General features: G+C 51.8%; 1 protein-coding gene across 4 annotated transcripts in view; it reads left to right on the top strand.

Annotated features, from left to right (window-relative positions):
* Positions 1-3514: 3514 nt before the first annotated feature.
* Positions 3515-17022, top strand: part of SCAP (SREBF chaperone) — a 31663-nt gene continuing 18155 nt past the window's right edge. The window contains exons 1-10 of one of the 4 annotated variants that reach the window (XM_078598483.1): positions 3515-4270; positions 5086-5190; positions 8872-9036; positions 11635-11767; positions 12318-12475; positions 12949-13169; positions 13558-13672; positions 14624-14796; positions 15218-15344; positions 15868-15980. In XM_078598483.1, the coding sequence (XP_078454609.1) occupies positions 8915-9036; positions 11635-11767; positions 12318-12475; positions 12949-13169; positions 13558-13672; positions 14624-14796; positions 15218-15344; positions 15868-15980 (1162 nt within the window). In that variant the 5' untranslated portion in view covers positions 3515-4270; positions 5086-5190; positions 8872-8914. Of the gene's footprint in view, positions 4271-4297; positions 4323-5085; positions 5191-8871; positions 9037-11634; positions 11768-12317; positions 12476-12948; positions 13170-13557; positions 13673-14623; positions 14797-15217; positions 15345-15867; positions 15981-17022 lie in introns of those variants that run through there. The other 3 variants (XM_078598479.1, XM_078598482.1, XM_078598480.1) reach the window with 3 other exon arrangements.

Here is a 17022-nt window from a genome sequence, read left to right as displayed (position 1 = left end):
TAGGTTGCCGATCAAAACGCGAGTGTGAGCGCTCTCCCATTGCTAGGTTGCCGATCAAAACGCGAGTGTGAGCGCTCTCCCATTGCTAGGTTGCCGATCAAAACGCGAGTGTGAGCGCTCTCCCATTGCTAGGTTGCCGATCAAAACGCGAGTGTGAGCGCTCTCCCATTGCTAGGTTGCCGATCAAAACGCGAGTGTGAGCGCTCTCCCATTGCTAGGTTGCCGATCAAAACGCGAGTGTGAGCGCTCTCTCATTGCTAGGTTGCCGATCAAAACGCGAGTGTGAGCGTTCTCCCATTGCTAGGTTGCCGATCAAAACGCGAGTGTGAGCGCTCTCCCATTGCTAGGTTGCCGATCAAAACGCGAGTGTGAGCGCTCTCTCATTGCTAGGTTGCCGATCAAAACGCGAGTGTGAGCGCTCTCTCATTGCTAGGTTGCCGATCAAAACGCGAGTGTGAGCGCTCTCTCATTGCTAGGTTGCCAATCAAAACGCGAGTGTGAGCGCTCTCCCATTGCTAGGTTGCCGATCAAAACGCGAGTGTGAGCGCTCTCCCATTGCTAGGTTGCCGATCAAAACGCAAGTGTGAGCGCTCTCCCATTGCTAGGTTGCCGATCAAAACGCGAGTGTGAGCGCTCTCTCATTGCTAGGTTGCCGATCAAAATGCGAGTGTGAGCGTTCTCCCATTGCTAGGTTGCCGATCAAAACGCGAATGTGAGCGCTCTCCCATTGCTAGGTTGCCGATCAAAACGCGAGTGTGAGCGCTCTCTCATTGCTAGGTTGCCGATCAAAACGCGAGTGTGAGCGCTCTCTCATTGCTAGGTTGCCGATCAAAACGCGAGTGTGAGCGCTCTCCCATTGCTAGGTTGCCGATCAAAACGCGAGTGTGAGCGCTCTCCCATTGCTAGGTTGCCGATCAAAACGCAAGTGTGAGCGCTCTCCCATTGCTAGGTTGCCGATCAAAACGCGAGTGTGAGCGCTCTCTCATTGCTAGGTTGCCGATCAAAACGCGAGTGTGAGCGCTCTCCCATTGCTAGGTTGCCGATCAAAACGCGAGTGTGAGCGCTCTCCCATTGCTAGGTTGCCGATCAAAACGCGAGTGTGAGCGCTCTCCCATTGCTAGGTTGCCGATCAAAACGCGTGTGTGAGCGCTCTCTCATTGCTAGGTTGCCGATCAAAACGCGAGTGTGAGCGCTCTCCCATTGCTAGGTTGCCGATCAAAACGCGAGTGTGAGCGCTCTCCCATTGCTAGGTTGCCGATCAAAACGCAAGTGTGAGCGCTCTCCCATTGCTAGGTTGCCGATCAAAACGCGAGTGTGAGCGCTCTCTCATTGCTAGGTTGCCGATCAAAACGCGAGTGTGAGCGCTCTCTCATTGCTAGGTTGCCGATCAAAACGCGAGTGTGAGCGCTCTCTCATTGCTAGGTTGCCGATCAAAACGCGAGTGTGAGCGCTCTGCCATTGCTAGGTTGCCGATCAAAACGCGAGTGTGAGCGCTCTCCCATTGCTAGGTTGCCGATCAAAACGCGTGTGTGAGCGCTCTCTCATTGCTAGGTTGCCGATCAAAACGCGAGTGTGAGCGCTCTCCCATTGCTAGGTTGCCGATCAAAACGCGAGTGTGAGCGCTCTCCCATTGCTAGGTTGCCGATCAAAACGCGAGTGTGAGCGCTCTCTCATTGCTAGGTTGCCGATCAAAACGCGAGTGTGAGCGCTCTCCCATTGCTAGGTTGCCGATCAAAACGCGAGTGTGAGCGCTCTCTCATTGCTAGGTTGCCGATCAAAACGCGAGTGTGAGCGCTCTCCCATTGCTAGGTTGCCGATCAAAACGCGAGTGTGAGCGCTCTCCCATTGCTAGGTTGTCGATCAAAACGCGAGTGTGAGCGCTCTCCCATTGCTCGGTTGTCGATCAAAACGCGAGTGTGAGCGCTCTCCCATTGCTAGGTTGCCGATCAAAACGCGAGTGTGAGCGCTCTCCCATTGCTAGGTTGCCGATCAAAACGCGTGTGTGAGCGCTCTCTCATTGCTAGGTTGCCGATCAAAACGCGAGTGTGAGCGCTCTCCCATTGCTAGGTTGCCGATCAAAACGCGAGTGTGAGCGCTCTCCCATTGCTAGGTTGCCGATCAAAACGCAAGTGTGAGCGCTCTCCCATTGCTCGGTTGTCGATCAAAACGCGAGTGTGAGCGCTCTCCCATTGCTCGGTTGTCGATCAAAACGCGAGTGTGAGCGCTCTCCCATTGCTAGGTTGTCGATCAAAACGCGAGTGTGAGCGCTCTCCCATTGCTCGGTTGTCGATCAAAACGCGAGTGTGAGCGCTCTCCCATTGCTAGGTTGTCGATCAAAACGCGAGTGTGAGCGCTCTCCCATTGCTCGGTTGTCGATCAAAACGCGTGTGTGAGCGCTCTCCCATTGCTAGGTTGTCGATCAAAACGCGAGTGTGAGCGCTCTCCCATTGCTCGGTTGTCGATCAAAACGCGTGTGTGAGCGCTCTCTCATTGCTCGGTTGTCGATCAAAACGCGAGTGTGAGCGCTCTCTCATTGCTAGGTTGTCGATCAAAACGCGTGTGTGAGCGCTCTCTCATTGCTCGGTTGTCGATCAAAACGCGTGTGTGAGCGCTCTCTCATTGCTCGGTTGTCGATCAAAACGCGAGTGTGAGCGCTCTCTCATTGCTCGGTTGTCGATCAAAACGCGTGTGTGAGCGCTCTCTCATTGCTCGGTTGTCGATCAAAACGCGAGTGTGAGCGCTCTCTCATTGCTAGGTTGTCGATCAAAACGCGAGTGTGAGCGCTCTCCCATTGCTAGGTTGTCGATCAAAACGCGAGTGTGAGCGCTCTCCCATTGCTCGGTTGTCGATCAAAACGCGAGTGTGAGCGCTCTCTCATTGCTCGGTTGTCGATCAAAACGCGAGTGTGAGCGCTCTCCCATTGCTAGGTTGTCGATCAAAACGCGAGTGTGAGCGCTCTCCCATTGCTCGGTTGTCGATCAAAACGCAAGTGTGAGCGCTCTCCCATTGCTAGGTTGCCGATCAAAACGCGAGTGTGAGCGCTCTCCCATTGCTAGGTTGCCGATCAAAACGCGAGTGTGAGCGCTCTCTCATTGCTAGGTTGCCGATCAAAACGCGAGTGTGAGCGCTCTCCCATTGCTAGGTTGCCGATCAAAACGCGAGTGTGAGCGCTCTCCCATTGCTAGGTTGCCGATCAAAACGCGAGTGTGAGCGCTCTCCCATTGCTCGGTTGTCGATCAAAACGCGAGTGTGAGCGCTCTCTCATTGCTAGGTTGCCGATCAAAACGCGAGTGTGAGCGCTCTCCCATTGCTAGGTTGTCGATCAAAACGCGAGTGTGAGCGCTCTCCCATTGCTCGGTTGTCGATCAAAACGCGAGTGTGAGCGCTCTCCCATTGCTCGGTTGTCGATCAAAACGCGAGTGTGAGCGCTCTCCCATTGCTAGGTTGTCGATCAAAACGCGAGTGTGAGCGCTCTCCCATTGCTCGGTTGTCGATCAAAACGCGTGTGTGAGCGCTCTCCCATTGCTCGACATTCTCGGCACAAGGCAGTGCAATGCAGAAACCAGCCGCGCCAGTGCAGTTAACATGAGGTGTTTTAGAACAATGTGCGTATAATATATATGCACGTTATTTGTTATGGTAAACGTTGTCAGTGAAACTTAAAACTATTAATTCAATACTTAGTATTCCGTAACAGGCGAGGTGAGCCGTCCGTTCAACAAATCGCGTTGCAGCCTCCGTAGGCCGCGGGTCACGGGTCAAGGGAGATCGCGGTCACGTGACGCGACCTCGCCCCACGCGGGGAAGGAGAAGCGCGGCGAGTCGGGATCCCGGGAGCGTCGTCCTCCTCCTCCTCACAGTCGCCCGCGGCCGCCACCACCACCACTGGGGACGCCTGCACAGAGACGGGGGCGGAGACGCACGGGCGGGGATAGAGACACGGAGGACCCCTTGGAGACGGGTAGCAAAGGCGGAGACGGGAAGCGCCCTGCCTGCCCGCCCGCCTGCGTGGGTAGAGCGGGACTCGCCATGTGCAGCTAAAGGCGAACACCCGGGAGGTTCCCGCTTCAGGGAGAAAGACCCCGGACAGACAGAGAGAGAGAGACCTGGCACCGGCAGCGAGGAGACGCGGACCCCCTAGAGATCCCAGATCCATCCGTTTCCACGGCGACCGGGGTCCACTGCTGGAAGCCGCGGGACCCATCGCGCGCATCTCGCGCCCATTGGAGCTGAGAGCGGCGCTGCGGGGAGGCACGGGGAGAGTCACGGGGTGAGGCACACGGAGAGAGGCACACGGGGGGAGGCACGGGGAGAGTCACGGGGTGAGGCACACGGGGGGAGGCACGGGGAGAGGCACACGGGGGGAGGCACGGGGTGAGACACGGGGAGAGGCACGGGGTGAGACACGGGGAGAGGCACGGGGTGAGACACGGGGTGAGGCACACGGGGGGAGGCACGGGGTGAGACACGGGGGGAGGCACGGGGTGAGGCACACGGGGGGAGGCACCGGGTGAGGCACGGGGTGAGGCACGGGGTGAGGCACGGGGGGAGGCACCGGGTGATGCACGGGGGTGAGGCACACGGGGGGAGGCACCGGGTGAGGCACGGGGGTGAGGCACACGGGGGGAGGCACGGGGAGAGGCACACGGGGGGAGGCACGGGGAGAGGCACACGGGGGGAGGCACGGGGAGAGGCACGGGGGGAGGCACGGGGGGAGGCAGCCGTCTCCCGTGCCACGCAGCGAGGCACGAGCCGCCTCCCGGGGCGCCGTGAAGCTGGGAGGCTGCGCAGGGCGCGAAGCCGTGGTGAGCTGCACTGCCAGGGCTGTCGCGGTGGGTGATCTCCTCTCCAGCTTTGGCCTGGCTGCCTGCGGCGTGGCCCATCCACTGAGCCATAACAACAGGCACATGCAAAGGCTGCCCTCGTGCGGCTCGGAGTCATGGACTTTTTATTGACTCCTGGGAATGCTACGTGTCTTAGTTGAATTAAAGTTGTGGGCGCTTCGCCTGAATCGCGATACGTTTTATCCCGATACCTTCCCGGCTAACATTGCATATTAATGGGACTTTTGTTTCGTGTGGGAAGAGTGTGCGTACCAGGCCGCCGGAGAGCAGACATCCAGATGGACCGGTCCACGCTCCCACCTGCTGTCACTGCTGATGTCTGGCCATCTCGCAGTCGAGCGGGTTTGTGAGTTTCACAAATCTCCACGTGATCCACTCACCCTTGTTTCCAAAAGCGTGCACCGCCATAGCGTGCTACTCGCCCTGGTTTTACAGACGTCCGCTTTTTGAGGTTGCTGCCCAAGGAAAGTTGTCTTCCTGGGGCATCACAAGGCCCGGTTGCTGTCAGTTGCGTAATGAACCTCTCCAGGCAATGCGTTTACACGTAGCCCTCCCCTCTTCCGGTATTGCGAGATATTCTTCACGTAAAGTGTCCCAGTTTCAGAGGTGGCAACCCTAGCGCCACCGCGCTCGCCTTAAGATTCAAACGAATAAGAATAATCAATGTGACAGAGTGTATACAGTCTTCGGCATTTGCTGTGAAGCCGGATAATTCGATTTGCCTTTTGTTACTTTAAGGGCAGTGGCCCTTCACAGGACGATCCATAAACTAATAGGGTTTTTCCCCTTTTTTCTGGCAACAAAACTGACACCTTTTGCAAGGAATCAGGTTTACATTAACCACAATACTTGCAGTCAAATGCAAACAAAAACACAATTTATGCATTGTTCTTGAAACTGATTGGTCCACACCAGAGACAGCTTTTGTTAGGGCCTAGTCTCATGCATAAATTATCAGAGTATTGTGTTTTGTTTGCATTTGACTGCAAGTATTGTGGTTAATGTAAACATGATTCCTTGCAAAAGGTGTCAGTTTTGTTGCCAGAAAAAAGGGTAAAAAATCCTATTAGTATATTTTGGTACCGGCAAAGGAGGTCCCATGAGGACGATCCATGTGCTATAAAGAATCGGCATTGGCCTAAACATTGCCGATTATATACTTATCATTTGAAGGCCACTGTTGTTGATACAAGTGTTGATCTTTTAGCACAAACGTGCTGTATAAATAATTGCTTCTAAACAGGCCCCTTATAGCGAGTATTTTTGACAGTTCCATGAGATTGAATGTACAGTTTAGACATTTTAAAGATTTGAATAAATGTAATTATTAAGCAGATTTTTTATTTGGCCGTAGTTAGTCGAGAAGTGAGGGCTCTAATTCAGATATAAATCATTTGTCCGTTTTTATTCGTGAAATGCTCGTAAAATTTTCACGGTATTGGACGTACTCGGACAAACTGAACTTTCATCCACGCTGGTTTAGCGATGGTGTATTCAGTTCTGTGTGTGTCAAACCCTGGCTTATCCTACGAACATGAAAGTAATACACCTTTGATAGATAATTACCTGCAAAATGACACCACATGTGCATTATTATGATAACTATGAAATATCGATTACAATGTCCATGTGCGGATTGACAGAACTGTTCAATGTCCCTGGACTCGCATTGCTGTGTCTCTGCACACAATTCTACTGTCGCGTTCGCCCTGCACGATAATGTGGCACGGTATTACAAAGCAGATCAAGGTCTTGTCGAGCTGGCCTTGGGGTTTCAGCAGGAAAACAAATTGGCGCGTAATATTTTACGTCCTTGTGCAGTTGATATCGCTTTGCAATGTTCCCGATAAGATAAGTATAGTTTACTTTGAGAAGTCAAGTTTGTAATTTGCACGTGTGCACCCTGACCCATTGCCCCGACCTGTCTGTGCCTTGTATTGAGGAGAGTGCGTATGTGAATATGCCTCAGAATGAACAGTGTTTTGTCAAGGATATTTTTCGCAATGTTAGATTGAAAGCAACTATTCTTTGTTACTTTTTTTACCAGATAAGGCCCACTGAGCTACATAGCTCTTTTTCAGAAGCAACTTGGCCACAAATTATATCTCGAAGTGGCTTATCATGTTGAAACTTAAAGCAGCCAAATATTCTGGAAGCATGTTTCTAAATGTGGAGGGAAATACCGGAGGACCCAAAGGAAAATCCACTCAACCACGGGGAGAACATGCACACTCCAATTATACAGGCGTCAGGGTTGAGATCGAACATACAACCTCCTGTATACCAGGCGAGGGAATTAACATCTCGCCACCACAGCATCGGCACAATGATAGGGTTGTTCGGCACCTGTGAATAAGAGTCTCATTGTGTCGTAGTGTTCCAAGCTCAACATGCGTTTGGGCGAAAGGATCGTAAACCTGCAACACAAATATTAACTTTACAAGCTTGACAGGTCCTGTCTCGTGATGCCCATTTACTCCTCTGAGGGTGGAGTTGGATTTTTAAGTCGGAAAAATGATTGGAACGTATATTCCATTCAGCCCAGCCCCACTGTGGGCCTCCCCTCCACGCCCTGTGAGGCCTCCCCCCTCTGAGGCCTCCCAACCTACCCCCTGTGAGCCTCCCCCCCCACCTCTCTTGTGAGCCTTCCCACCCACCCCCTTTGAGACCTCCCAATGCCTGCCTCGGTTTTTCTGACCCCACTCCCACAATTAGCCACTTCTGATTCCACCTGATTGGGCCTTCTGGTCCCTACCCTCATTGGACCTCCTGTCCCCTCATTCAGACCGTTCCCTCCCACTGGGCCTCCTAGCTGCACCACCAGGCCTCTCAAACTAAAGCTGTGTCCCCACACATTTGAAGGCAGATTCAGGCTGCACTGGGTCTGGGCTGTCTACTCAGAAGTCGCATTCCAGGTAACAGCTGGATCAGCCCGACCTTGTTGTCGGGCTATCCCAATGATGATGCAAATCAGCATTGGCATACTTGTTGTGTGCATATGCCTTGAGCTCGGGGCCGTAGCAGGTTTGCAAGCTGTATTCATTTAGTGTTTGGGTGGAGAGTAAGTGTTTTAATTAAATGTCACACTTGTGCATACGGAGCCAACATCGTGTGTCAAGTGCCACTAAACGACAGTGATGTAATCACAGCGTGTGTGTCAAGGCTCGCCCTCTGCTCTCTCAAAGCAAGAATGGTCAGAGTTGATTGCTGGTCACCGGTATGTGGGTTAGTGTGCTGGAATGAGGAGTAATTGTACTTTTCGCTTGCAGAATTTAATTTAAACATAAATACTGTACATAAAAAAACTTAAAAAGCACGGTGTGTTTGCTTTTCACACATGGACTTTATCTGGGTTTTGCCAAAGCACGCACTGCGTTCGTGTGCATAAATTACCTGTGCTGGGTTTGTATTAGTGTCCATGTGTTGACATTTATACATATGCACCTGCATTTGGTACAGAAACATGATTTTCATGCATGGGGTGCAACTTTTACTGCCGTACCTGAATTTGTATCAAACCAATATTTTGGTAGATATGCCACTTAAGTTCATGCATTATCACGCTACACCACTTATTGGTGATGAACTAATGACTGGTTGCTGGCACAATTGAAGGCTTCCTCAGCACCATCTTTTGTGCTGCCACTATTTTACTTGGTCATCACTTAATGGAGCTCTAAAATCTCAATGCTGTAGGAATGAGAGCAGTGCAATCGCGCTCAAAGTGCTCCTGTTTCAGCATCCCATTCGTACTGCTTGGCTCTGTCATCCGGATTTGCATCCCGTGCCATTTTCTTTGGAAAGGAAAATACGACCTGGAAAATAAGCAGCTCTCTATGGTGTGGGCTGTCCCAGGTTGTCAGATATGAGATTGAAAGTTCATTAGTGAAAAAAAATACCTTAAAGTTAGAAGTCAAGCGATCTGCCAGAGTGTATTAATGCACCAATGTTGTGTTCAATGTTTGGTGCTCATGTCTGTGACATCGTTGGAGACTAAACGGGGGAATTCTGTGTTTGTGTGGAGCAGATGATGAGAGTCAACTGAAGGGAAGAGTAGAGACCACTGCACCATGATGCTGGCGGAGAAACTGAAGGAGAAGATCTCCCTGGGCTTCTACTCACACGGGCTCATGTGCGCCTCCTACCCCGTGCCCATCATCGCCTTCACCTTCATCTGCGTGCTCGCCTGCTGGTGAGCACGCCGACGGGGGACACGGGCAAGGCGACGCGGCGTGGCTGGGCGACGCACGGCACTCGCGCAATGTCACAGCACTGAGCCAGTAAAGCCGAAATCTTGGTCTCTACTCTTAAAGCTTCCTGCCCTACAGGGCAATTAGGTGTAGCACGTTGAGGGTCTCGCCCCCATCGCTAAATGACTGCACAAAAAAATGGTTTTAAATTCCGTTTATTTGGTCTGGTGTGCATGTTATGAACGCCTCTGAGGCAAGGCACGTGAGGAGGTGGCACCACCCTCATGTGGATAAGAGGCGGCCAAAGGGACCTCAGAAATGTTTGTGTGAAGTCGCCTCCCATTCTCTCCCACGGGGTGATGCACCGATTCCTGCGAGAATTCAGAATGGAAATGTTTGAATTCAATGACGTGATGCTGATGGCACATTGGGAATACAATCAAGAGGGGGGGAAAGACATCACGAGATAAATCAGACAAGGGGAGGTGTGAGAGATGAAATAAATAAAAGGGGACATTGAAAGGTAGCAGTAGAGATGGGAGAAACAGAATGTGGACTTGGGTAGATAAGTAGCAAATAACTAAATGGACTAAGAGAGACAATAGAGGAAAGACGAATGAGAAACATGAAGTATTGAGAGTGAGAGACCACTGTAAAACATCGTAATGCAGAAACAATAATACAAATATTAGCATCGCCATTGTTTACCCAGGAAAGCCTCATTGAGTCTGAGGACTCTTTCAGCAGGGTTCTGCCAAGCTTTCACAGTTGGGGGCGATGCTGCTGCTGCTGTGAGTAATCTCGAATTAATAGTTTGCAGGTTATTTTCAGCATTGGGATGTTTGGCTAATACCAGTTACATTGTGTGTGTGTTTTTAGCTCGGAAGGACACTGAAAGAAACCTGTGTGCAACAGGGGGGCTAAGTACAAACGTCACACAGAAAGGCTCCCTAGTTATGAATCGAACCCAATCCCTTAATGCTGTGAGGCACGAGCTGGACCACTGCCGCCCATGTGCCTTCTTTTCATGACCAGGTTAAATCAGGGCCGTCCCGAGTCGCGGCTTGCCTAACTCTTCTCCACGTCTTTGTAATGCACGTTCCCATGGCAGGGGTCGCACACACTGTGGACGTGAACCAAGGTCAGGGTCAGGCAGTGAACAGCATCGCCTTATCTCGCTCCGTGCCCCTACCCCTCCCTCTCCGTGCCCTTTGATGTGAGGGCTATTGCTGGGCTGGCTCCCCCGTGCCAGCACACTTTGGAAAGAGTTCCCTGGGTCAGGGTCGGGTGCACCTGGGGAATAGCTGGTTTTCGATGAGAGACGTGTGTGACTAAATAGGGCCAGGCAATGCTGAGCAGTTCTGAAAATGCAGGCCGACAATGGACCCGCTGAATTCTCTTCGTCAGGACTTGCGGTCTAGTTCTCTTTGGCTAATCTTGGAATAAGTCGTGAGGTCGTAGATCAATGCAGTGTGCAGGGTGTGGGCCATGGCATCATGACATCTCTCGATAATTATGCCACATTTTAAAACGAATTAAGCATACGTTTTTAAACATGACTACCTTAACCACACTCTGATTAAATGTAATTTAAGTATTTTTCTGCTTTTATTAAACGGTGTTAAAAGTATGCCATAAATTTTAGCTACTCGGTTGTCACCACCCAAACCCAAGCACGCTAGGGGGTCTGCCTTATGAAAGTGCACCTTCCATGGGTGCTGGAGGCAGATGAGCCATGCGAGCGTCACGTCACCCCGTCTGCAGGACTGGCTGCCCGCTTGGGTTTTAATCCGAGCAGGATTTGGCACACTTTGATGTCACCATGCCTGGTGCATGACTGGAGCCACCCACACTTATCCAGGGAAGCTGATAACCACATCGTGGCTGCGTGTGGGCCGGCTCGACAGGGTTTTCAGAATAAATTACTTGGCGATAATGTGGCCTTAAAAGGAAACGTATACAATTGGCAATGTTTCCGGACATTGCCCTCCATCATTTATATAGGATGAAGAAGGGCCATTGCCTGAAACGTCGCCTATTGTATTCTTTACTTTTTAAAACCGTACGAGTGTTGAGGATTTGACGGGCGTTGTTGGGGGGAACAGACTTCAACTCCTGTGTTGGTGTGGATTGCGGTTGTTTTAGCAATTAAATAAAGTTGCACTCAGTTATTTTATTACCCCCTTCCCTATTAGTGAATAATATATGTGTGCGTGTATATGTGTTTTGCATGTTCGTGTGTGGTGGTGTGAACGTGCGTGTACATAAATGTACTTGTGTGTGTGATTACCGAGTGGTAGCGTAATGGTTAGCGCACTGCACTATGAACCTGGAGACCCAAGTTTGATTTTCGCTCGCGTGGCTAACATCTATGACGAATATCGGAACCAGTCGTGGGGCTCCCGTCGGTTGACTCGACATCAACGGAGTGCCTGGTGCTGTGTAAACCTCAGCATTTGGGAGACAAGGACGGCCAGGCATGTTGCTGGTCACCCTCCCCCTCGTGCATCGTGCCAGCGCTAATAGGTGCTCTCCACCACTTGCCCCAACTGTCTGTTTAGGCTCTAGGGAGAATCGCAGTTTTTGTTTTGTGCACACAGCTCCCCTCTGCTGAAGCTGCCCCTGCCCGGCACGGGCCCCGTGGAGTTCGTGACCCCTGTGCAGGACTATTCTCCCCCGGACGAGCAGTACGCGGCCTCTGGGGCCTCCGACTCGGAGGAGAGGCCCTCCTGGGTAAGTGAGCATGCCCCACCCCACCGTGCCCGTCACTCCCAACAACACGAAACGCAGCGCAGGTCGTCGGTCCAAGCGCAGCGTGAGCCTGCGCTTCCTCTTGCTGCGAGTTCACCCCCCGCGTCCCGTGGATATTCCTATGCGTAAGCCTGGCACAGATGAAGTTGCGATCATTGGCCAAACGTTACCGGAGGTTGAGTTTCTCCACTTTTTTATAAATGTTTTCCTGCTACGTATCACATTTAGTGCAAGTAGAAGCAGTATTTTAACAGCCAATCTCACAGGGAGACAACGCTATGACCTCCCACGGGATCGCAGTGGCATTATTTCCTTAGAAAAACGTGAACGCAGTAACCTGTTCAAAGAGATTTTTCATCGTCACCTTTAATTTCTGCAGGCCTCCCCATGTCTTTGATATCGCTCACGGTCCTGCATTCCCAAAATCCATCTCCCGCAAATGAGCAGTCTCTTTGTAAGCGCTCGCCAGTAGTACTTTCCGCAAAAGTCTGTTCAAGGCTGTCGGGGGGGATCCGTGTGCGTCTGTGTGTAGTATGTGGGCAGGCCAGTGGCGTACGTGCAGCAGGTGGTGCTGAAGGCCACTGTGTTCCCCTGGGAGCGAGGCCTCATCCCTGTCGACGCTTTCAGGGGGCCCCTCTCCAAGGTGTTCGAGCTGCTGGAGGAGATCCACAACCACCAGCAAACCACCAGGTGCCACCCCCTGCCAACCTGGTGCTAGCTCCTCTCACCGGACAGCTGTGTGTGCCCACAGTTTGGGTTTATTCTATTTGATCAAATCTAGAATCCGTGTAACTAGATCTGGAATGCGCCTGATTTCTTCAACTGCCTGGTGTCGTGACGCAGGTATTAACGGTGACTGGTGCTAAATGTTTCTTGACAAGTCATTGAAAGGCTTTAAAAGTTGTGCCCTCGTGAATAACCACGTGACTTCAGCAACAGCATCTTCCCGTTCTCAGACACACGGTGGTGCTCTGCTTACTCTGACAGTTTCCAAAAGCGAATTTTGATCGTGACACAATGCGATTCTGATACCACAATTTGAAAATACAATTATGAAAGTAATTTCTTCATCATCAGAGGTCTCGGTTGGGGCTGGCATGCGGGCCGGCATGCGGGGCGACGCGCATGCTAGCACCGTGTTAGCGCCATGTTTGTGTTGGCAGCGAGGGCCCACGTAGCCTCGACGACTACTGCTTCCGCGTGGCGGCGCTGCTGCCTGGGCTGCGAGCGCTGCAGCGCTTCCTTCCCGAGCACGGCTGCCTTGTCGTGTCGCCGGCCAACTTCTGGCTCAACGACATCGAGCACTTCCGCGCCGATCCCGACGTGATGAGCACTGTTCACCAGCACCAGGGCAAGGCCTTCCAGTTCTCCACGTCGCTCAAAGGTGCCACACTGTTGGGCTGACAGCGCCCGCATGTTCTCCTCTTTGTGCCAACTGTTCTCCAGCCATGCCGGTTTCCTGCCACTTGCAAAATGTTCTTTCCAAAAGAAATTGGCCAAATATCCCATTTTATTTGAAGGGTATTTTATTTAATCTTACAAACATTTCATTTTGCAATTACATTTATAAGAAGCAAATGATCGTGAGAAACATACATCCTGAAAAGCTCAAAGTCTTATGGATTAAATGCGATTTGCTTGCAGTGTTTATTTTCAATTACCGTACCGAGTTGCAGAGGTGGCGTATTTGTTCACACAGCACCTGAGTTTGATTTCTGTTACTGCGTGCGTTGCTGATGAGCGGCGGTGTGCGTGGATACGTGCGTGTGCAGACCTGCTGTTCGGCGTGCCTCCCAAGTACAGCGGAGTGTCACGCTACTACATCCGCAACCGCCAGCGGCTCGTCTCCTTCGCCGTCACCATCGTACTGCACTCCTACGACAACCGGTGGGGCCCGCCTCTGCCCTCCGTGTTCCTGCCAGCCTAGCGCGCCCCTCCACACACTGCTCGCCTTACCTCCCTTTCCCCTCGCACACCTCATCTCATTGTTATTTTATTACGATTGTCATTATTTAAAGAAAGTCTCGCCGAGTCTCAAGATTATTTTTCAGGATGGCGCTGCCAAGTGTTCGCAGTAGAGGGCGATGTTGAGTTATTTGCAGGTAATCTTTCAGGATTGGGATGTTTGGTCAATACCAGCTACATTGTATGGGGGGGGTTTAGCTCTTGGAGGAAATAGGAGAACCCGGAGGAATCCATGCAGAACAGGGGGAAAATACAAACTCCGCACAGAAAGGCGCCTGAGTCAGGAATGAAACCCAGGCCCTCCTTGCTGCGAGTGTTACCACTGCGCCACCAGGCCGCTCCATCTACCCCAGTGTTTCTCAACTCTAGTCATTGTGACCCACCACGGTTTGCCATTTCCTGATATCGAAACGTTTCTATTCATAGCTCCTGCACACTGCATGCACCTAATCGTGGGGAATTATGTAAATCTGTACCATGGGGTGGTTTGCATGAGCTGAGGTTGAGAAACACTGCTCTCTATCACTCGTATAACCCAGAGCGAGTCGAGCACAGGGCCAAGGGCACAGGGCCAAGCCTTGTGGTTCACCATAGCTCAGGGGGTTTCGAAAGGGAGACACTCCTTGCATGGGATGAGAGGTATGGTTGTAACGAGAAGGGGGGTGGGGGTTTCCGGTGTCACCGTCATCGTTATGGAGACGCTCAAGGAGGAAGGAGTGGTCCGTGGTATTGAAAGTAGCAGCAACTGGATTCTACTGGACCGTGGGCATCCTGGCGGGGAGAGCTGTTTGCAGAGAAGGTGACCCTTTCTAGGACTTTTGCGAGGAGCAGTGTCGTGCTGTGATTAAGCTGTGCGTGCTGCGCTTGTTGCAGGTTTGTGTGGGGCCTGCGGTCGCGGTTGAAGCGTCTGTACCCGGCCACCAACGCGTCGTTGCGTGAGGACTCCATGGTGCACGTGCACTTCCAGGAGGAGGTGGGCGTGGCCGAGCTCGTGCCGCTCGTCACCACCTACATCATCCTGTTCGCCTACATCTACTTCTCCACGCGTACGTACACACACGCGCACACACATGCGCACACACGCGCACACACCTGCACACGCGCACACACGCGCACACATGAATGCCTCGTGTTGCTGGTCGCTTGACATTTTGGGGCCTTGGGCCGATGCTCAGAAACTGTGTTTCAAAAATTTTTGTTGAGGCTGTATGGCCAGGAATGTTTCTGTATGTGTGTGCGTGCTTGTGCTGGGTCTCCCCTAGGTCGACTCAGCCTCAAATGAGCACCTGGTGCGACGTGTAAACATTACCATTAGGGAGACGAAGGTGGCTGGGCGTGGTACTGGCCACCCCACCTCTCGTCTGCCGAGCCCGGCCTCCGTGGGTGCTAATCACTAACTGCACTTGCCCATACAGTCTGTTAAGGTTAAAAAAGGGTCTTTGTCTTTCTGTATTTGTGTGTGTGCAGGAAAAATCGACTTGGTGAAGTCCAAGTGGGGGCTGGCACTGGCAGCTGTGGCCACGGTCATCAGCTCCCTGCTCATCTCCGTTGGCCTGTGCACCCTGTTCGGCCTCACGCCCACGCTCAACGGAGGGTGGGTCTCTCGCGGCGTGCACGGCCCTCCCAGCACCCGCTGCACGCGACCACCGCCTACCCTACGCCACGACGCGCATCCCGGCGTGTGAAACTCGCCGAGAGGGTGCAGGTGGTCGGCTAGTCCAAGCTGTGTCGCATGTCACAGGCCTCACAAGAGTCGATTATTCATTATTATTTTGCTTGTTTACTCAGCGAAGCCTCACCGAGTATCAAGACTTTTTTTTGCTGCTGTTGTATGCAAATTCCATTTCAGTAGTGTGCAGTGTAATTGTTTGGCCAATACCAATTACCTTGTGTAGTTGCATTTTTTTATCCATGAGAGGAAGAGAGGGAGAACATAGAAATGCCACACTCACACAAATACAAGGACTTTCGGGTGGCGCAGTGGTAACCGATGTTACGTGTAATGGAGTTGATGATGTGCAGTGCTGCGTTGTGAATTTCCCTGTACTCTGTGCCGTTGCTTCGGTGTTGATGGCTTTGAGTTGGTCCTGTGGCCTGCCGCTGTGTGCGTGGCACAGGGAGATCTTCCCCTACCTCGTGCTTGTCATTGGCCTGGAGAACATCCTCGTCCTCACCAAGTCGGTCGTCTCAACGCCTGTGGACCAGGACGTCAAATTCCGCATCGCACAGGGTGACGCATCGCACAGCTCGCTCTGCAGGCACAGGCCGCACCTACAGCTGTGAGCGCAGCAGCTCACGCTCTCCCAATGAGGTTGCTCAGAGTTAACGAGGAGAGTGGCACCACAGTTGCTTGTCTTGCACCAATCCACGTTTTCCCACATTTTGATTTCATTTGGGCTGCAGGATGGTGCAGTGGTAATTCTCGTCTCTCACAGCAAGGGCCTGGGTTTGATTCCCAACTCAGGCACCTTCTGTGTGTAGGTTGTATGTTCTCACTCTGTTCTGGTTGGGTTTCATGGCACTTTTGGTTCCTGCCATACACAATTTTGCCGGTATTGACTGAACATCCCAGTGCTGAAAATCTACTTGCAAATTACTTCATTAGGATGACGCACAGCAGTAACATCGCCCCCCTAGTGCAAACATTTGGCAGGACTCATATTAAAAGGGTCTTGAGACTCTTTCCTTTGTAAGCACAAGTAATAAATACATCTTTAGACGCTAATCCCCTTTTCCCGATGACAACTGCTGGTATAGCGATCGGAACGTTGTAGTTTTTTGTTATTTTCTTTGAACCTATCTACGTGATTTTACCGAAAGACCCTAAGAATAAGTCATAAATAGTAATTACGAATACAAGAGAAATCAAGCATTTTAAATATTTGACAGTGAGACAGCATGTGATGGTACCTCTTCCACAGGAACATGGTTATCACAATTACAATTGAAAAAAATACACATACTTTACTTTTATATGCGATATGTGAAATATGATATTCTGTGTTGATGTGGAGGCCCCACATCGTATATCCTGTAACCTGTGACCCAGCACGGAGGTTTATCCCGTACACGATATACCCAAAGATTTGTGCCGACGTGGCTCACCGCGGATTACCGGAGGAATTGGCCGCCCTTCCCTTGTCGTCCGTAAAGAATCTGTGGAGCACGGCCCGTGACTCGCGGATAAATGAATTTGCGGGTTACGAAGCTCCGTGTTAGCCCCACACACCTCCACCGGTTGCGGTTTGCAGCTCCGCAAAGCGTCTCCACTC

This window comes from Lampetra planeri, chromosome 10 (genome assembly GCF_965212315.1).
Source record: "Lampetra planeri chromosome 10, kcLamPlan1.2.h2, whole genome shotgun sequence".
NCBI classification, from domain to species: Eukaryota; Metazoa; Chordata; class Hyperoartia; order Petromyzontiformes; family Petromyzontidae; genus Lampetra; species Lampetra planeri.
Note: the sequence above shows the minus strand (reverse complement) of the source record. Positions and strands in the feature narration are given on the sequence as shown.